Source organism: Barbus barbus (genome assembly GCF_936440315.1).
Source record: "Barbus barbus genome assembly, chromosome: 3".
NCBI lineage: Eukaryota > Metazoa > Chordata > Actinopteri > Cypriniformes > Cyprinidae > Barbus > Barbus barbus.
Genome location: NC_136731.1, coordinates 29,009,906 through 29,032,748, shown reverse-complemented (window position 1 = coordinate 29,032,748; position 22,843 = coordinate 29,009,906). Strand labels below are relative to the sequence as shown.

At 36.2% G+C, this 22,843-nt stretch overlaps 1 protein-coding gene across 1 annotated transcript; it reads left to right on the top strand.

Annotated features, from left to right (window-relative positions):
• The first annotated feature begins 3 nt into the window (after positions 1 to 3).
• LOC306856807 (BTB/POZ domain-containing protein KCTD5-like) lies at positions 4 to 16,438 on the top strand. The gene is made up of 6 exons (XM_079396287.1): positions 4 to 411; positions 3,418 to 3,526; positions 3,711 to 3,802; positions 4,927 to 5,022; positions 12,372 to 12,497; positions 14,117 to 16,438. Exons 1-6 carry the CDS (start codon positions 190 to 192, stop codon positions 14,144 to 14,146), a joined length of 675 nt encoding a protein of 224 aa, XP_079252413.1. The 5' UTR covers positions 4 to 189; the 3' UTR covers positions 14,147 to 16,438.
• Positions 16,439 to 22,843: the final 6,405 nt, after the last annotated feature.

Here is a 22,843-nt window from a genome sequence, read left to right as displayed (position 1 = left end):
ATCACTGCGCGCGCAGCGTTCTTGGCTGTCAAAAGTGTGCAGTCTGGATAGTCAGCACTGTGTATTTGGAGACACAGCCGGCGGAGTATTTGGCTGGGATGGGAGGGCACAGCGGCTCTCAAACTCCGCACACTTCCTGCTCTCGCTCAGTTCCATCATCAGTGAAGATAGCGGGAGTGCCGAGGAGGGATGGCGGAGAAGAGCCCTGACCCGAGCGGCTCGAGCGCTCGCAGGTGTCCCGCTCTTTCTCCCGGAGAGAGACTGCAGCCGTCTGCAGGCGGCTTGTCCAAATGGGTTCGTCTGAACGTCGGCGGCACGTACTTTCTCACGACGAGACAAACGCTGTGCAGAGACCCGAAGTCTTTCCTGTACCGCCTGTGCCAGGCCGACCCCGACCTCGACTCTGACAAGGTATTTATACCGCGAGCATGACAGCAAACACTAACCGCCACTTCGCTTATCTGGGCTTTAAACAGTTCGCTTAATCTGGAAAAACTCAAAATGACGGATCAGTAGTGTTTCATTTCGCTATATTGGTGTGTTTTAATATTGTAGCTAGACGGCTAGCAGGTAAAGTTACAGTGAATGGAGCTCCGCTTACTAGCTTAGCCTAACTGATAACACTTGATGTAACGTTAGCTTGTTCGCCAAATAAAGTCAGCTCTGTCAGTTCTAGTTAAAGAGGTCGTTTGCAGTATATCGTAAATAGCATCAGCTCGTGTAAGCCTTTAATGTTGCAATACAAGAACACCTCGTCTATGTTTTTTATTAGTACAGACTTGCCTGCTGCGATACGGGTCAAGGACCTCAATAATAGTGTTGTTCTCGCTAAACCGTAAGTAATAAAAACTACCAATGCTTGTACTAGTAAACCTTATTTATTACTTAGTTTACTAGTCTTTGTTAGTAACCGTCTGTCTGGCTGGAAATTTCAAAATCACACATGGTCCCAGATAATACTAGTCCCGTGCGAATAGGTCTTAAATTAGCTATTAACTGATTAAACTGCTCACATATCGATTCTGTTTAAAAGCGCAAGTTAACAGGAACTAATATTCAACCATACTTTTACAGCATTTATTGTATATTCATATGTACAATTGTATATTTTCACATTAGTGTATTTAGATAGCTAACGATTCATAATATTGTATGTGCTGCAATTAACCAAGATTATTAAATGCTTTTTTTTTTTTTATTATTAATTTTACTGTTGTTTATCTGAATAAGTCAACGATTGTTATTATTAACTATTGTGTTAAAATTGTGTTCTAAACCAATTAAATTATTTTAATAATGTTCATCAGATTAAACTATTAACATATAAACTGCAGTGATAATTTTGACAGCAAATTTTGATTTAGATTGTCATAGTTTAGTCATTTGAGTTGTTTTTGGTTTTAGTCGACTAAATATCATAACATTTTAGTCGACTAAATCTACAGTAAATTTAGTCGACTAAAATCTAATTTACAGGGTTTAGTTACAGTGCATTTATTAAACATTTCTCTAAAATTTCCAAACTCATTATATAAGTTTGATATTAAGGTTTTATCATGATAGACACAGATTTAACTGCGGTGACACACAACATGCCTTTATGTTAAAATGAAATAAAACCGCTTCTCATAAAGAACAAGAACACAGGCTTCATTTTAATGAAATACCACTGGTTATATAGGATAATCATGCATTCTTTATAGCAACTTGTTTACAATATTCTTCATTCTTTCAAGCAGACATATTTAGTTCTATAAATAAATTTAAATTAATCTTTAGGGCTACTAAAGTTTTTCAGTCAAGGCCAGTTAGTGATTTTCTGTCTGTCTTTTGTTGCTTGATTAACATCAATGCCACAGACAATAGCAACTTAATTAGACTACTATCCCTTTAAAACCGAATGCAATGGATGCAGTGTACTGATACGCGTTCTCCCTACTGTTTACGTTCACTTAAGACGTAATTGACTGTGTTTATGTGAATGCTCGTCAAAACGGACAATTCGACATCATTTTATGTGTAATTCTCTGTTCATGTGACTCGCACGCTGTGAGACGCGCTTTCTGTGTGTATGCTTCAGTGTCTGCGGTCAGAAAACCGGACCGAATCGAGTTCTCTCTTGCGTCATCAGATTTATCCGTATGTCTGCTCTTCTTTACTCCACATATTGACATTTTTGAATGTTTTATGAGACGTGCAGCAAGTGTATTATAGCTTATGTCCTGCCGGTTCATATTTATGCATCTAACCTCCTAACTATGCACTACAGAACTATGTTCTGAATGAATCTCTTCCCAAATCGTCCCTCCCTAACATGTTCGTCTCGTTTTTATCCGTTGACGAATATGTCAATAGATTTTCGTCATAGTTTTTGTCATTCGAAAAGAGTTTTCGTTCATCATCGTCTCGTTGTCGTCGGTGAAAAAAAAATGTTGTTGACGACAATTATGACAAATTACTCGTCAACGAAATGAACACTGATATACTGTATTATTAATTATCCTATTAAACAAAATACTTTTGCTAGTGTTTATCTGGAGTACACAATACAGAAATGAGTTGCTGGTTTGTTTATTTTTTTTTATAAATATTAAAAATTAGGGAAATAAAATAAGGATATATATATATAATTTTTTTATTTTACATATTTACGGTTTTCGTTCCTATATTACTTTTTTTTTTTTTTTTTTTTTTTATTGCTAGCAAAATGCTAAATAATTAAATGAATAAATAACCCTTTTAATACTTAAAACACTCTATACTTGGGAGGAACTGATCCAGAATAGAATTGGCAACCAATTAAACTGGTTTAATTAGTGCTAATATATGTTATGCACTGAGTTTGATTATTTATCATGTCAAACAAGTATATTGGTCTTTTTAATAACTCGTCTAGTTTCTTCTTTGTGACAGAAGAAGAAATAGGGTTGCCTGGATGCTTTAAAACTTTTAAAGGTCAGTATGCATCATTTATTAGGGCAACGAAGGTTGAAAAAGACACCGAATTTTGTCTGTCTGTCGGCTTAGTCAAAAATATTTCTTACAGTTAAAGAAGTTTTCATTGCAAAACAGAAACTGCATGATTTAACTAAAGTTACACTTGCCAGTTGCTCTTGTTTTAGCGTAAACATTGTGGAATAAAGCACGCTTTTCTGACCTCAGTATTGATCCGTGGTAATGATGTTGTGCTGCAGATGGATCAGCATCCCTATGGGCTCTGCAGCATGTATGTTAAATGTCAGCCACACCTTAACAGACACTCTTCAGTACTGATACTGATTTAAACAAACTATCTAGTGAGCTGCAAAATCATTTAAGACTAATTTAATAATCCACATTTGAATAAATTATTCTTATTATGCTAAAATCCTTTGGAGAGGAGTCTTATGGCACTAACAATGCTCTTTCCTCATCCAGGATGAAACCGGTGCTTATTTGATAGACCGCGATCCCACTTATTTTGGTCCGGTGCTCAACTATCTGAGACATGGAAAGCTGGTGCTGAACCGAGGCCTAGCAGAGGAAGGTATGATGGGAATGCCATCATGAACTTTTAAGATATGGCTGAACATGCTGTTAGATTTCTTCTGGTGTTCTCATTGGCAGCTAAATTCAGTTGAAACTTGTTTGTGACATGTTCTTGACATTAAGATGTTTTGTTAATGATATGTGTTTTTTTTATTAAATATTTAATCTGTTTAATCCGTCAGGCGTGCTGGAAGAGGCTGAATTCTACAATATCACTTCATTGATTAAACTGGTCAAAGACAAAATCAGGGAGAGGGATTGTAAGATGGCTCAGGTACGTCCAATTTGGAACTTGAATGTAATTTAAATTTTTTATTTTTTTTTATTGTTATGCTACTTTACTTATCTAACAAAATTAAGTATATTATTGTGTAAAATTAGTATATGTAAATCTTCAGAATATAGAAAAAGGGTTGTTCTGCAGGGGGTATAAAAGTATATCTACTTGTGCTCATTGGAAACATGAAATCTAACTAAGAAATCTAAAAAAAAAGATATTCCAAAGAAATAAAAAGCCTTGAGTAAAAACATTCAATACATTTCAGTGGTTTAGCTCATATTTATTAACGGCTTTATTTATTAAACAGATTATTTACACAGTTGTTCTACATTTACATTTAGTCATTTGGCAGACGCTTTTATCCAAAGCAACTTACAATTGGGGAATACAAAAATCAGGCAATCAGACAGAGGAAGTGCTCGTAACACCAAGTCTCAGTCATTGTTCAGATAAGTACAAGCTAGTAAGGGAGGGAGAGAAAGATAGAGGGAAAGAGCTTTTTTTTTTTTTTTTTTTTTTGAGTTTAGGATGAAGTCCAGTACTGCCGAAAGAGATGAGTTTTCAGTTGTAGCTTGAAGATTGACAGGGATCCGGCGGTCCGGATAGGGGTGGGAAGATTATTCCACCAGTCAGGAATGGTGAACGAGAATGTTCTGGAGAGTGATTTTGAGCCTCTCTGTGATGGTATCGCTAGCAGATCTCAGACTTCTGGAGGGCATGTAGGTTCGTAATAGTGAGTGGAAGTAGGAGGGTGCTGAGCCTGTGGTAGTTCTGTATGCAAGCATCAGTGTCTTGTTCTATTCATGTTTCATAAATGAGGGCCATTGATTTCAAACATATTAATCAGTCATAAAAATTGTAACTTGGGTCATTCTGCAGACCTTTCTTTTACATAAGTTCATCTTCCACAGCATTTCTAGGTCCTTTCAAAATGTTCTTGCCATATCCCATGACAAATGTGTCCTGAAATCTGCCCTCTCAGCTAAATCTGATGACATTTGTGGGTCATTTTGCAGTTAAATCAGAGCACTGACAAAAAATAAAAGAAAGCAAAGGTGTGTCTTGCCTCTTCATATAGTATTTGTCTGTCTTCTCTTTTGCTTTTCCTATTTCTTCAGCTCCCTGTGAAGCACGTCTACAGAGTCCTGCAGTGTCAGGAGGAGGAACTGACACAGATGGTCTCCACCATGTCAGATGGCTGGAAATTTGAACAGGTGATTAGAAACACAAGAGAGCATTAGGATTACCCTCTTGTTTCAGATCTTTAGAAAAACTGTAGGAGTTTATTTGGGGATGCACAATATACTGGTACAATATCGGTTGCTGGCTGATATCACACACTTTTTAATTAAATATACTATTGATTAAATTGATTACAGTCCAAGGCTTGGGGTCACTAAGATATTTGCAGTTATAAAATTACAGTAAAACACAGTAGTATTTAAATTTTTTTTTAAAGTCAATACTACCAATATCACTGTTTCTACAAAAATATTAAGATGCACAACTGATTTTAAGTGTTGATAAAAAATGTTTCTTGACCATCAAATCAGTATAAGAATGATTTCTGAAGAGTCATGTGACACTGAAGACTGGAGTAATCACAGGAATAAATTGTTTTTAAAATATATAGTACAATAGAGAACAGTTATTTTAAATTTTAATATTTCACAATATCATTTACTATTATCCTGCATTTTTGATCATATAAATGTGTCCTATTTGATCATAAGAATACTCACCCAAAACAAACAAAAAAACAATTAACATTTAAAAACACTTGATGACACCTGTTAAATGTAATCTCAATTCTCAATTAATTTATTTTTATATATAATTGTACATTACAATGTTGTGATGCCTAAAATCACTTGTGACAATTAAAATGTTTTGTTTTTTTGTGGATGAAATATCCTCTAATCATAAAACCAGCCGTTCATCAGTTGTTGCAGCATAGTTGTGTATATATAAGTAATCATTCCTTTATTTGAGCTTACTGCAGATTGGTCGGAGTTAGTGAACATTGTACAATAGCTTGCAGCTTCTAGTGTGGATTGACTCCAGCTATTGTGGTCATCAGTTGTGTCTGTTGTAGACAGGATGTAACAACTTTGATAAATATGCTGTTCTTTAAATATGATGGTCATCTGTGGACATCTGTGATTTAAAGGCAGTGGTTTAAGTAGGTGCTTCTGCTGCTTTCAATGGTTAGAAGTTACATACGGATTCAAATGTGGGGATGCTAATTTTACTACACTTACACTAGTTTGCAAAACATTTTGTGTTCACTTGATGTTTCAGTGTGCTTTTTCTTTCTCTTAAAACATCTGAACCAGACCAGTTCAGGTTTAAATGCACTGACGCTGTGGTGGTTTCCCTTCTCTCTGAAGAATAACTCTCAGAGCCTTGTGGGGTTTTGATGCCAGAAAATAGACTTTATTATAACAAGAAAATAAAGCCGAGAAGTCTTCTGCAGAAAAGTTCTACCAAATGTTCTCTGAGTTTCTCTTTAAATAGTCTTTCCTCTAGGCGTGTTCAGAACATTTCATACATGTGCATTTTTCCTTTTTTGGCAATATTCCTTACACACATGTTCTTTCCCTAGAGAGAAGGGGCTCCTAGACGTGTTTAAGGAAAGAAGCCTCCTTTGTATTTCCACATATGTTTTCCATCATGAGGGTCAGAACATTCCATCCATGCGAGCCCTTAACACACAGGCATATGCTTATAATGGAAATATAACTTAATACACAAGTGGTTAAATTCACATTAATTATACTTGATTAATTCAGATTTTGACTAATAAAAATCTTCTACAACACCCATCCATTGAAAATTCATAGCAAAGTCTGTAGCGAATGGGGAAGTTTGCAGTCTTCATGTGGTGTGGAGGTGGCATTAGTCAATCTATGAAGCGTGCAGTATGGGAGGGTTTTCCCTGGTGCAGTGAGGGAGGTGTGTGTGCACTCCTGACCTGCTTTTGGCTCGTCCTGATGTGTTGCCTTATGTGGGCAGCATTAAGGTGACAGAATGCCAGGCATCCCCTGTAAATGTACCTTTTAAAAATGCTGTGCGTAGAAATTGCAATAGATAGTGTTGGGTTGTTGTTTCCATCAACATTTTATGTCATCATCCATCATAAATTGATTATTTTTAAATGGCTAGATTGGAAAATGCTTGCTTTGACCTTAATCTGTTCTTAATTCATGGACACAATTTAAAGGGATAGTTCACTCAAAAATGAAAATTCTGTCATTAATTACTCACCCTCATGTCATTCCAAACCTGTAAGACCTTCGTTCATCTTCAGAACACAAATTAAGATATTTTTGATGCATTCCAAGAGCTCTCAGACCCTCCCATAAACAGCTAGGATCCTAACACACTCAAGGCACAGAAACGTAACAAGAACATCATTAAAATAATACAAAGCTACGAGAATATTTTTGTGTGCAAAGAAAACAAAAATAATGACTTAATTCAATAATTTGTCTCCTCCTCGTCACCCTATAGCGCCATTTTGGAGAGTATCACATACGTAAACGACGTTCTGTGTCAGCAGCACCGTACACGGAAACATTGTTTGTTGTTTACACTTTGATCTGAACGTAAAAAACATATCCGCGTACATTACATACATTGGGTGCATCTCATTCAGCTCACTTGTTCATTAGTTAGGGCACTGATCAGGGAGTCGGCTATTTTAAGGGCTGTCTCAATCGCGAAATCCTTCCAGTTCACTGGAATGTTCGCTCCCTGAAAAATCCCACAATTCACCGCAAAAAAAAAAAGGGAGCAGCGGCACAAACAAAGATTTTTAACTCTAACATTATATGACTGACAGACTGCAACGGTTTGTCAATGGTACTGACGGCTTTCAGAGAAAAAACAAAGCGTACACATACAAAACCAAATTAAACCCTGCTTCATGTGACGATACATTGAGGTCCAAAGACAAGAAACGATTGGTCTGTGCAAGAAACTGATCAGTGTTTATATTGTTTTGTTTTTGTTTTTCCTCTGATCCGCCGCCCGGTCCAACTGTCCTGAACTACTACTACTTGCTTCACGGTGGATCACAGACTTATAAGTGCATTACCGCCACCTATCTCTCAAATGGACCATTGACCCTCTATCTACAATCTCAATTAGGAGTGTCAATGGTGATTTCAAAAAATGTCAATCTTCGTTTGTGTTCTACTGAAGAAACAAAGTCACCTACATCTTGGATGCCCTTTGGGTAAGCAGATAGATAACATTTTCATTTTTAGGTGAACTATCCCTTTAAGGTAAAACAATGGAACAACTGTGTATTATGTTAGTATAGTGATGTGTGATATTTGCTTTGATAAATTTGATGTTTGCCTTGAGGGTGCAGTCTGAAAAGTTTAGCATTGAGATCGATATCATCTTAGGGCATCTAGGAGCAGTAGAAGTTTTTCTTTTTGGAAGTTCGCTTTTATTTGACTAGCATGCTAAACAGTGTTTGCTTTTATTTTTGCATATTCATGCTCTTGTGGTGGAAGGGTAAGGCATAGAAACAGTGAAGCCTTTACGCTTGGGGTGTTTGAGGGACAAGCTTTAATTTGTGGTGTGGTGGGCGGTTAGGTGCTCAAGTGAGTTCATCTGTAGTCAGTGGCAGGTGTGAGGAAGTGTCTGGAGTTCAACAGCCTGTGGTGAGTGAAGCATCTAAGAGAGCATCTGGTGGCTCAGTCTAATCACTAACTAGAAACTGAAGAGGCCGAAGCATCAGTACTCGTGTAAAGTCAATGATCGCCTTCCTGAAATGTTGATGCTCCTTTTTCAGAGTCCAAATAAAAGATTGGTTGTGAATAATCTGTGATGGGTTTTACTGATTCTCTTCATCTCGCTTGCCCATTTGACTTTTTCCATAATATTTCTCAATGTGACAGAGACATTGACAAATCATCTCTTCTTTTTCCCCCACAAGCAAACACTCATGTTGTCATGATTAGAGTTTGTTGCCTTACACCAAAAGATAAACAAGTGACTTTCAAATAGCATTTTTTGCTTTGGAATATAATAGCAATAATTTGTAATTTAGCATAATTAAATCAACAGAAATAATTTTAATTTAAATGTTAAACTGCCTTATGTTAAACTGCTTTATATTACTGCCCCCCCACATCAATTTACACTCCATACGCCATAATGGCAAAGTAAAAAACAGGTTTTTAACATCTTTGCAAATGTATTAAAAATAAAGAACTTAAATGATTCCATTGCATGTAATCATACCCTTATCTGGGACAGTTGAAATTTAGCTCAGGAGCATTCACATTGCTTGTGTGTGTGTGTGTGTATGTATGTATGTGTATATATATATGTGTGTATGTGTGTATATGTGTGTATATATAGAAGGAACCGCACTCCAGTGGTTTGAGTCTTACCTCTCAGATAGGTCCTTCAAGGTATCTTGGATAGGTGAGGTATCCAAGTTGCAACATCTAGCTACTGGGGTGGACCACTTCTCTTTTCTGTCTACATGGCATCACTAGGTTCTGTCATTCAGAAACATGGCTTTTCATATCACTGCTATGTTGATGACACTCAACTCTACCTCTCCATCCTGATGATCTGACGATAGCTACTCGCATCTCAGCATGTCTAACAGACATTTCTTGCTGGATGAAGGACCATCACCTTCATCTCAACCTAGCTAAGACAGAACTGCTTGTAGTTTCAGCAAACCCATCACTTCATCACAATTTCACCTTCCAATTAGGCTCCTCAACCATAACTCCTTCAAAAATAGCCAGACACCTTCGAGTTGTGATTGATAAGCTGACTTTCTCAGACCACATTGCTAAACCTGCAGATTTGCATTATACAATATTAAGAGGATCAGGCCCTTTCTCTCGGAACATGCAACACAACTCCTTGTTCAGGCTCTTGTTCTGTCCAGACTTGACTATTGCAATGCTCTATTGGCAGGTCTTCCAGACAATTCCGTCAAACCTCTACAATTAATCCAAAATGCCACTGCAAGAGTAATCTTTAATGATCCGAAAATAACTTGCGTCACACCTCTGTTCATCAATTTGCACTGGCTACCAATAGCTGCTCGTATTAAATTCAAGGCATTAATGTTTGCCTACAGAACCACCACTGGCTCTGAACCCCTTTACCTAAATTCATTACTTCAGACTTATGTACCCTCTAGAAGCTTGTGTTCTGCAAGTGAACGACGCATTGTGTCATCCCAAAGAGGCACAAAATCACTTTCACCAACTTTTTTCATTAACTGTTCCCATCTGGTGGAATGACCTGCCCAACTCAATCAGAGCAGCTGAATCCTTACCCATCTTCAAGAAACGACTCTCTATTCTAATTGTATTTGATCTATCTGTCTTCGTTTTATTAAAAAAACAAAAAACACATTTGACCTTCTATAAATTGCATATTTATTCTCTAACTGCTTGCTTTTCTTGTAAAACTAACACAAGTTTTTTTTCTATTCTATCTACTTGTTTTTTATATATATATCTACTCGTTTTATTAAAAAATAAAAATAAAAAAAATAACACTGTTTTATGTGAACTGCGTTAGGCTAACCAAGACTTGTAATAGCACTTGCACGTTGTTGCTCTTTTTTGTTGGTTTTGACTGCTTCTAATGTCCTCATTTGTAAGTCACTTTGGATAAAAGCGTGTATATATAGGTGCTGGTCATAAAATTAGAATATCATGAAAAAGTTGATTTATTTCAGTAATACCATTCAAAAAGTGAAACTTGTATATTAGATTCATTCATTACACACAGACTGATATATTTCAAATGTTTATTTCCTTTTAATTTTGATGATTATAACTGACAACTAATGAAAGTCCCAAATTCAGTATTACAGAAAATTTGAATATTGTGAAAATGTTCAATATCGAAGACACCTGGTGCCACACACTAATCAGCTAATTAACTCAAAACATCTGCAAAAGCCTTTAAATGGTCTCTCTGTCTAGTTCTGTAGGCTACACAATCATGGGGAACACTGCTGACTTGACAGTTGTCCAAAAGACGAAAAACAAAACCCATTCAAAAATGTGGGGGAGATTCACAAAGAGTGGACTGCAGCTGGAGTCAGTGCTTCAAGAACCACCACGCACAGACGTATGCAAGACATGGGTTTCAGCTGTCGCATTCCTTGTGTCAAGCTCTTGAACAAGAGACAGCGTCAGAAGCGTCTTGACTGGGCTAAAGACAAAAAGGACTGGACTGCTGCTGAGTGGTCCAAAGTTATCTTCTCTGATGAAAGTGAATTTTGCATTTCCTTTGGAAATCAAGGTCCCAGAGTCTGGAGGAAGAGAGGAGAGGCACATAATCCACGTTGCTTGAGGTCCAGTGTAAAGTTTCCACAGTCATTGATGGTTTGGGGTGCCATGTCATCTGCTGGTGTTGGTCCATTGTGTTTTCTGAGGTCCAAGGTCAACGCAGCCGTCTACCAGGAAGTTTTAGAGCACTTCATGCTTCCTGCTGCTGACCAACTTTATGGAGATGCAGATTTAATTTTCCAACAGGACTTGGTACCTGCACACACTGCCAAAGCTACCAGTACCTGGTTTAAGGACCATGGTATCCCTGTTCTTGATTGGCCAGCAAACTCGCCTGACCTTAACCCCATAGAAAACCTATGGGGTATTGTGAAGAGGAAGATGCAATACGCCAGACCCAACAATCCAGAAGAGCTGAAGGCCACTATCAGAGCAACATGGGCTATCATAACACCTGAGCAGTGCCACAGACTGATCGACTCCATGCCATGCCACATTACTGCAGTAATCCAGGCCAAAGGAGCCCCAACTAAATATTGAATGCTGTACATGCTCATACTTTTCATGTTCATACTTTTCAGTTGGCCAACATCTCTAAAAATATTTTTTTTTGCATTGGTCTTAATTGATATTCAAATTTTCTGAAATACTGAATTTGGGACTTTCATTTGTTGTCAGTTATCATCAAAATTAAAGGAAATAAACATTTGAAATATATAATTTTTGCTATATCACACCATAGGACACAGTCCAATTTTTATTTGTCAACTACCCATGATATATATCATATTTAATTAATTCATTAATTAATGTATCATTGCAGTCATTTCATCACCACAAAATTAATATTACTTTAATGCAAAAAAATATTTTAAAAAAATAAATAAAATAAAATTCAGTACATTACTGAGAAATATTAAATTGCTTATTTTTTATTTTTTTTTATTTTTTCCCATTAGTCACTTCTTTACCAAAACAACTGTCAATTCAATGCAAAACAAAAAAGCTTAATTTTTTTTTTTGTTTTGGGATTTGTGGTAAAATATGACCTGGACACATTTGTTATATTTGTTTTCAAATTGTTCTCTGTGGTCTTTGATGTAAAGCATTCCATGATGGGTTCTGCTTTTTACATGTACTCTTTTACACACTATTACCACCAACAACAACAATATATCGCAAGGAAGTGTTTTTGTATTTATATCTTATGTAGTCAAATCGGTTCACTATGGAAATACTGTCGTCATGTGTTTTTCTTTCCTCTCTCCTGCCAGTTGGTTAGCATCGGCTCTTCGTACAACTATGGAAATGAGGATCAAGCAGAGTTCCTCTGCGTGGTCTCCAAGGAGCTGCACAATCAGTCATACGGCACAAACAGCGAGCCCAGTGAAAAGGCCAAGGTGAGGCTGACAGAACCCTTTCACAGTCTCCGGTGCAGTCTTCCCTCGTGCCCGGACAGAAATAGTCACTTATGCACATATCGTAAGAAAATATCCCAAAGCTCTGCTCTTCGGATGGTCACATGGCATAACATACAAAGAGTTGATTAACCAGATCAAATGTGTTCATGCCTGAGTGTTTTGTTTCCATGCATGCCGTGCACACTGAGGATGTGAAAATATTTATTTATTTATTTTTTATTTTTTTCCAGTATTTCTTGGTGAGGCATCATTTACATATCACTTAAGCTGATAATTAGGTCTCTGCTGAAGGCAGTGGCACTCGCTTGCTCCCTCCCTCTCTGAATCTCTGTTAGTAATGCTCAATTTGACGCATGCCATCTGCCTGTACTCGCGCCTATTAGAAAGCCCTACAATTACATCCTCTGCTCATCTAGTCTGCTTTCTGATCCCAGATAATAATGGAAAACCTGCTCAATATTTAATGCTTCCCCATCAGATGCTGCAGCCACAAGTTTCCTTCTGAAAATCATCTTCTATGGCTTCATTCGGCTCTGTTTCCGTAGTTTTGTGGTAGTGTAATGCTGTATCAGGTCAACAAGGGTTATGCAAAGTAATAAACACATTGGGATGAAATCACCAAGGCATTGTTGTATGGTTCCTGTGAGGGCCACACAATCGCTTATACAAATAAGCAAAGGCCTCACGTTTAGGGCTGGGTGATTGTGGAAAAATCTCAGATTTTTAACAATGTTTAGTGTACTTTTTGATATTTATTTGCTCTGCAATGCCTTAATGTTAAATTTTCTTTTTCGATCAAACTGCCATTATCCAAGTAGTAGTAAATTCTTAGTAAAAGAAACAAGGCTTGTTTTCCACACCATTTCTTATAACATGAAGAGATTTAATTTAATTCAATAGATATTAAGACATGAGAGGTATATGTATAGCTGAACTGTAGCTGAAATCAAATGTTTTTTTTTATAATTTGTTTTATTACCAGTTTACAATAATTAATTTTTAAAAATAATGATGCCAAATAATAGATCTAAATCAAAGATATTTGATTCTTCTTTACCATGCCAAATGTTTTAGTTAACTATAATATTTAGTTTGTATTGAATTGTATTGGCATCACTACTTTTTAATTTTGTTTTGGTTAACTTGATCTACGACAATAACTATAAAACATAGATAAAATGATTAAAAACATAAAAATAGATTCAAATAAATTTCTAAAACTTGATTTAAAATTAAAACAGAAAACATAACTAATTTAAAAATTAATAGAAATGATAATGGTATCATGACACTTAACAGATTTTTTTAAGCTGATTTTATATACATTTTATTATGTTGTTTATTTAAATGTTTGTTTACATTAATATTTAAATGAATGCTCTTAAGATTTATTATTTATTTATTTATTATTTTTAAACAATGCGTAGTGATGTACAGCCATATACACTGTTGGACTGATTCACAGAAATGAGCTGTCCCCTTTTTTTGTGGTGAATTTTAAATCATATATTGAATATTTCATGTCTTTCCCTGTTTTATTTAGACATGCTCACTTTCATCATCCAATCCATCCATTAACAGTTGTTTCTCTTTTGCAGATTCTTCAAGAACAAGGCTCTCGAATGTGAAACAACTGTGTTTTATATCCTCCGGTCCTGCAGTTGCTGGGAAAAACAACACGCACCATATCACATCGAGAGAGAATTGTCAAGCGGAATGACAACCTATTTGGAATGGATGTTCTGTTTTGTTTTAGATTAATTGACACTTGTTTGTGCCTGCACCGTTATACCGGACTGTTGTTTCTTGACATTGGCGGGTCTATCTGAATCGTTTTGTTTGAAAGGTAGGAATATGCATGTCATTAGTAAGCTGAGCAAAAAGGGCCTCAATCACGCATGGTCCAATCATGTTTACTCAGGGTCTCTTATCGACTTTCACAAAATGTTTATCATGTCATTTGTGGTCCAGTGAGAAATTTTGTTAAAATGGAAAAAAAAAACAACTTAAAACTGTATATTATGCCAGAAAGTTGAACCTCGTTGTTTAAGATTATAATTAAGAGAGTGGAGTTTTAAAAAAAAGTTAAAGTATTTTTTTGATTAAGATTACATTATTAAGATGGATTATATATAACGTTGACAGGTGAGGGAAGGTGGATTTTTATAGCATGGGTTTTTGTTTTAGCGTGTTTGTAAGAGCAGATGGGATTACGATTTGATTTGATTTATTTTTTTGACTCGCATAGTGCTAGATTTTATACTGGAAGGGTGAAAGAACATCGGTGACTGTTTGCCTGAAAGTTTCCTCTCATTATGTGAGGTTTTACTGTCGCTGCCTTGAGTTGTTTAAAAACAAAACGGAACCGAAAAGGTTTGTCTTCCATCCCCATATTCATTCCACTTGGATTAACTTGGAGTTTGGATAAACTGGAACTATTTTTAACATTTTTTGGGGGTGAAAACACCAAACACTGTTGACTTTGTGACAGAGCTAGATTTGGTTTAATTGGAGAATTAAGGCGAAGCCACGATGGCATTCGGTCTGATTTGTTTTGGCAATACTTCTTCGAACAATGCTTTATTTACATGACAGCGACTGTTAATTAGTGGCGTTGTAGGGCTTATTTTGTTGACACTTTGGTAAGAGATGGAGACAGAACGGAACTTCTAGAAGAGTGACAAAAATTAACATCTACATAGTTTAACACTGCAGTTCCTGATTTGTTAAACTTTTTGAAAGTTGATTCCAAATATACATAATCCTGTAGTTTATTTAAAAACATTTCGACAATGTTGCCTTTAATGAACTGACACAAGATCTGAATTTCATTTGGACTTGTGGTCAGGGAAATAATACATCACTTTGCTAGGCTTCAAGCATATCTATTTGACATCTTGTATATAGACTAAAGAGCATCATATTCAGTGCATGTTATTTTTCCTAATCTTCTCACACACACACACACACACACAAAGGGCTTTTACTAGTGGAATACAAGCTATAATTGTTTGCAGAGATTCGTCCAATCTCTTAATATTGCCTGATCGAGGCGAAGTTTACATGGCTAGTGTTTTATAAACAATAATACTACACATTTACTTGCCTTGACTATGTGACAGCACATTCTAGTTTGGTTTCAAGGCCTGTATGTTTACATATCCTCTCAGTTACCTAGTTAGTTAACGTTAACCTTGTGTCTTAGCAGCTAGAGAGGAGGTTTGGATTCGTATCGTTGGAGTGTTAAGTTGCTTGCTCACTGAGTCAGTGTCTCGTGGTGAAACGTGCCTCTGTTATGGCCTCCGAGGCTCCAGACAGCGCACTGAAAACGCCCATCGTTCAGGCCGTGACACTGGAGAGTGATGGTCATCACTGTGTAGGGCGCTGCAGCCCTTAAACTCGCTTTTATTTTTTTATTTTATTTTTTTATGCCCTGCCTCCAAGTTCTTGGTGGAGAAATTAGGATGCGCACACTGATGCACCAATCTCACTTCTCCTTTATGTCTGCTGGACTTTGTCAGCCACGGTGTACATTTCAGTTGCCCGTTTACTTAAACTTGTTTTTGATGGGCCCCGGTGAAGTTCGCTTTTTTTTTTTTTTCCCTCCTGAGGCTGGTATCTCACCTCAGATTTAATTTTTTATTTTTATTTTTCTCTCCATTTAAAGCGTGCAATCTGCAAAATGTATTTTGAAAACGGGCAAAAGCAGACTGAATTGTCTTTTGCTCCACTTTGTCACTGCTGTTCCTATACTTATTATTATCCTATAACATGTTTTTGTATTTGAATTTTTTTTATGCTTACAAATTTGTGTATTCACATAGTATATTATATATGTAATTGCAAGTTACGACTGGGGAAAATGTATATGATGGTAATGCTAGAACCTGGTCAAACTAAATAAACACTTTTGACTTCTGAAATGTGTTTTTTTTATTATTTATTTATATATATATATATCATCCTTTCTGCATTTTTAACCCAGGCTTGAATGCAAAGAAATGTGTAATTTAAGTGTCTTTAGCTGTAGTGACACAACTAGCACAGCAGAGGGCATTTTAGGTATTTCAGTGTTGTGAAAGTTCTTTGATTCTAAAGCTTTTTTTGTTTTGTTTTTTATGCCAAAGCACCCAAAATATGATTATTTAAAAAATTAAAATATAAAAGCAGCCATGTATTTTAGTCTGTAATCTATTTTACTACTCAAAACTTTGGAATAATTGATGTTTTTGAAAAAAGTATCTTATTCTCACCAAGGCTGCATTTATTTGATCATAAATGCAGTAAAACAAAACGGTATATTTCAAAAAGTTAAATTATTTTCTATTTGTATTTCAAAATGTAATTTCATGTCAATTTTGATCAGTTTAGTAAATTGTCCTTAAATTTATCAAGGAAAATGACATGAAATGTATAGATTAGCCTCTTTTTCAGAAGTGTCCTGGCCTTATTGCGACCCTATTGAATAAAAATATTAATTTACGATTTTCTTATCCCAAACCTTTGAATGTGTATCATGGTTTCCACAAAAATATCAACATAAATGATAATAATAAATATTTCTTAATCCGCACATTAGAATGATTTCTAAAGGATCATGTGGCACTGAAGACTGGAATAAATTCAGCTTTACCATCACAGGAACAAATTACATTTTAAAATATATTAAATGGAAAACTTTATTCTATTACAATGATATTTCACAGTAATACAGTTTTTACAGTATACATATATTATACTGTAAAATATATAATATATATTTTTATTTACCAATATATTTTATTATTTTGTATTAATAATACAATCCCAATTAATGGCATGATGTATAACCAGTCTTTAGAAGGCACCATAAAACAACAACAATGCCAAATTCAGTAAGTTCAAACTTAACTCCACCTACACCTTCCATGGAACACCTTGTGGCCCCCTGGGGACCCGAGACCTCATTTTAAAAATAATAAAATGTACTACCCACAATGTACACAGTTAAATCGCTTACAAATACTTGTGCATAACAAACGCTCTTATTTCTCATTACTCTGTCCTGAACTGTTTCTAGTTTGTAGTGTCTTTCTCTATGTTTTTGATTGCACAAAACATTCTGCTCATGCATATCCAGGGAGCTTGTTGCAGGTGCACTTGTGCAATTTCCCATGATATTTCAACAAGCTGCGACACGCTTGTCTGCCTTGTGTATGTGTCTCTGCTTAACGGGGTGCGTTCTCTATTCAGCAGTGTGGGAACGCCATGCCTCTCCGATGAGTTACTGCACTTTGACTCTTAGCAACAAGTCGGCCAATCCCTCCATACAACCTGCACCAAGCTCAGATTTCTATTGGCCAAAACGTCAGAAGTGATAGATTTGTTGGGGAGCGACGCAAGAGCTAAGCATTATTACAGAGAATTTGCCCAAACAGGACAGCCCTGTTGCATCTTAGCCTGATTCAAAGCCAGTTAGAAAAACAGGGCTTTTGTTGGCAAAGAAAGCTTTCCATTCTGAATGCGCTAACATAACACGTCTTTTTCATGAGAACTGTAGTCATTTATCTCATGTCGTTCACATGAACAGGCGATAAACGGCTTGCCTTTGAAATAAAGGGGTCATTTTCTGCTTCTGATCTGGGATGACGTACATTACGCGGTGCTTTGAGAATCCACAAAATTATCACAATCCACAGGGAAAAAAGCAGAAAAGATATAAATGAACAGTCATTAAAGGTCATGCATTTTTAATATGTGTCCTATATTGAGCATCCCAGCTATTCTTTACTGCCCTGCAGAAGAGAAGAGTTGTGTGTGTAGATGGAGTGTTATGCAGGATGGATGGGCTGCAGGGGAAGAGCGGAGAGCTTTCTGACATAGAGATGCTGCTCTCATGTTACACCAGACCTCAGTCAAACAACCTTGAATGTATAACAACTGGATCAGCTGTGGAGGCAGGCCAAAACCGATGCCCGATGGTTCACACTCAGTTCTCTTCTGCATGCATTTGTAGGCTACTATAAATTCCAGAATTAGATAAATGTAATTTTGAAAGAAGTATATCAATATTTACATAAATCTGATTATCAACATCCATATATATGAGACAGATAGATAGATAATCTTAATGTTAATCTAATTATATATACACACGGTACTGTGCAAAAGTCTTGAGCTGCTAGTATTTTCACCAAGGTTTTAAGTCATTTATATCTATCTTTTGCTTTCCAAACATTAATTTAGCCATTAATTGTAATAATTCAGTGATATTTTTGTTTGCACAAGGAGTCCACACAGAGATCTGATCATCATCCAGTCTGTATGGAATGACATGAAGAAACAGAGCAAACTGAGACAGACTAAATCCAGAAGAACTGTGGCAATGTCTCCCAAGATGCTCCAAGAACAAGTGCACATTGGCCAAAAGCTGCTTTAAATGCAAAGGATGCTCACACCAAATGTTGTTTTGATTTAGTTAATAAATCATTTTTTCAAAGCATCCTCACTTTACAGCATTTTTACACAAGTGCCTAGAACTTTTCACAATACTGTAGCTTTGCAGGAAGGTTTCTTCAAGCGTTATTGACAATTCTTGGTGTGTGTGTGTGTGTTTAATGTCAACATAATTTCTTTTAAGAAAATTTAGAAGGATTGAATACCCTTTTCTTAATAAATAAACAAATGTGAACATTTCTCTAAATACTCTGCCTGCAAAACCACTAAGTAGGACACTTCCCAAAGCATAAAAGTCAGTTGGGTTAAAATCCTGTTTGACAAGATTTTCTAATTAATCTAGAACAGGTTTCTGTGGCGTCTTTGTGACTAATGTAATCTCCTCCAGATTTCAGAGCCTCTCATGGATAACATACAGTCTTCACAATTAGTGTCCTCAGTCCTTTCACCATCCTCTCCAATCTTTGCTGCAAAGCAAAAACAGTCTTTGAAGGAAATATCATTTAATGTTAAATCTTTCTTAAGGGGAGACACTGCAGGCAAAAACAATTTTTTCATGCACCTGTCAAGTTTGATATTTTTTGGTTTTGGTTTTTCATAAAGTGTATTTTTCAGATCCTAAAGACACTGTTAAGTGTTTCTTTTATAGCACTTTATCTATTTGTGTCAATAGATTTCAATTACAATACATATTTTTAAAGGCCATTTAATCAAAATGAGTTTTTTCGCCATATATCTCCACTTCAGTAGAATTCACACACACACCAAACTTTACATTTGTATTCCTGTCTGTATCCTGAAGGCTTTTGCAGAGGGATTTGTTCATATATAATTTGTTTTATTCCCCCCAATATCATTTTGAAAATATATTGTTTTCTGTCAATAAAAGTATTTTCTGAATTATGGAGTGACAAAATGAGATTTTATCAAAATTCCCTCTGTAAAAACTTTTGACTCTAATACACTATATTGCCAAAAGTATGGTGTCACCCCCTTCTAATGAACAGGTTTGACTACTTTAGTCATTTCTATTAGTACAAATCTTAATGTTTAAGCATATAATGATATTCTAGGGAATTGTGTGCTTCTAATATTTCTAGCAACAGTTTGGACAGGACCCTTTTCTATTCTAACATGACAGTGCCTCTGTGTATAAGGCACGGTTCAAAAAGACATGATTGATTCAGTCAGTGTGGAAGAACTTGACTGGTCTGCAGAAAGCCAAGTCCTGATCCCAGCTGAACTCCTCTGGTGTGACTTTAAATGCAGACCTTGAGCCAAAAACTCATCACCAAACACCAATGACTTGTATAGACACTATATGGGCAAAAGTGTTGGGACACCCCCTTCTTTAGAACAGAAAAAGGCACTAACAAAACTGTGGCAACAAAGATGAAAACATAGTTCATGTATTTAAAAATTGTATTTCCATCTCTGTTGCAACAGTTTTGGATGTGACTAAAATGACTGTACCCTTATGTACAAGTCATTGGTGTTTGGTGATGAGTTTTTGGCTCAAGGACTGCATTTAAAGTCACACCAGAGGAGTTCAGCTGGGATCAGGACTTGGCTTGGTCCCAGGAATATCTCCGTTCTGTCGCGTTCCTGCTCGCCTCATCTGGAACATCTTTACATTATTTGCTGCCCGTTTTATCTGCCCCGGGAGTTTTCATCGATCATATACTGCTGTGTACATTCCACCACAGACAGACACCGGCTTGGCTTTTTCTAAACTTCACGATGTGCTCAGCGGCTACATTAACAAACATCCTGACGCTGCCATTATCATCGCGGGGGACTTTAACAAAGCCAACCTCAAACAGGTCATGCCGAACTTTTATCAACATATATCCTGTCCAACTAGAGGACCACACACTGGATCATTGCTACACTCAGTTCAAGAATGCCTACAAAGCCCGCTCACTACCGGCTTTTGGCAAATCGGACCATGCCGCCATTTTTCTAACGGCAGCGGCTATTTGCACTAAGTGTAAATAGCAATAGATGCTATTTACACTAAGTGCAAATAGCATATTTTTTTAGTGACAGATGCTGTTTACCAGGGGCGTAGCCATCATTTCAAAAGTGGGGGGACGGAATGTCTAGTGTTATACCTGTTCTTTTTTTCAGTTAACCCTTGTCTAATTGACAGGTTTTATCTTTAATCATACCTTTTTGCTTAATATGCTTTATGATTATATATTATTATATATTATTATAAAACAGAAGGAAAGAAAGATAGAAAAAAGAAAAAGAAAGAAATCCAACAGCTTGTTACTGGGACAGTACCCTTAAAAGGACATCTTTGTACCTTATTTACCCCAAAAAGTTTCATATTTGTACATTAGATTCAAGATTTTTATTCGTCACATACACCATTATACAGAGTATAACCATGCAGCAGTGAAATATAAGTCAAACGATACAAAAGTCATTACGGTAGCTACATATTGGTATTCTAAGGTAGCCTATATGCACCTTTTTGAGTATAAGTTACAAAGATGTCCTTATAAGGGTACTATTGTTTACATATTTCAGATTGTATTTTGCGTGTGTTGTATGTAGAGTACATGGCACACAGTAATGGATACTTGCACATTCACATACTCCTTTATTCTGTTCTGTTTTATTATACATTAGTCTGATTAGTCTATGTTAAAATAAATATCTTATCATAGACAATGCTGTAAATAATCTTTACCTCTGAAGCCTCACTGAAACCTCATCCACTCTCAACTCTGAATTCACTTCTGCCTCTGTCTACAGCAAATAAAGTAGTGTTTGAAACATGTACATACAGGGAATAGTGACATACAGAAGAAAATAACTAATTACTGCTGGACAATAACCAATCATTTTTATCCTAAATTATTTTTTAACACTTTAGAATGACAAACACATATTCACTATTAACTATGACTTTTGCCTCAATAAACTCTTCATTTACTGCTTATTAATAGCTTGTAAGGTAGTCGTTGTAGTTGTTAAGTTTAGGATTATGGGATGCAGAATATGATCATGAAGAATACAGAATTAATATGTGCTTAAGTACTAATAAACAACCAATATGCAAGCTAATAATTACATACTGTAGTTAAAAATGATAGCTGAGAAGTTGTTCATCATACTAATGTTATTTTTTATTTTTCTATATTTGACTAATTATTTTCTATGATTGGTCCATATATAATCCTACAAACGATTGTGTATTAATATATTTTATACAATGTAAAAACAGCCAGGTGTTAAAAGACTCTATCAGTTGTTCTCACCTGTGAAGTTTGTATTTCTTGTGTGTCGTCCTGATTCTGTCCTAACAAACCTAGGCTGACTGTTTCTTGTTCATTCTTGACAACACATAAAAACGTCAAATTAGTGCACTAATGACAGAGCACCCCTAAATGAAGATCGGTCCTGTATCAGATCAGTGCTACACTTGATTGAAATACATCATGTAGAATTGGCAGAGTGTCACAATGCTGCAAACGCTATAAAATCTCAGTTCGACATTATCTTTATTCTTATTTGAAGGGTTCTGATAACATTCATACGTGTTAAAATAAAAGACGTTACAAAAGTACGGAAGAGTTACGGAAAAATACACTGAAAATAAATAAGTGCATGTTTGTCCAGGCAGCTTTTTTCCCCCCCTCCATATAATGAACATCAAAACTGGCTAATTATTCAACAAGAGCAATAGGCAGAGTCGCTGAACACCGTGCAACACTATTCGGATCCCACATGCCAAATTACGCTGCTTGACTTCTTCGTAAAAAAGGAGTGAAGAGTTTCTTGCCGCTTTGAACTCATCTCGACCTTAATGAATGATGGATACAGCGCGGGACCGCGGGCGCGAGCCTGGGCATGTCGTGACGTGACAAACTGAGTGA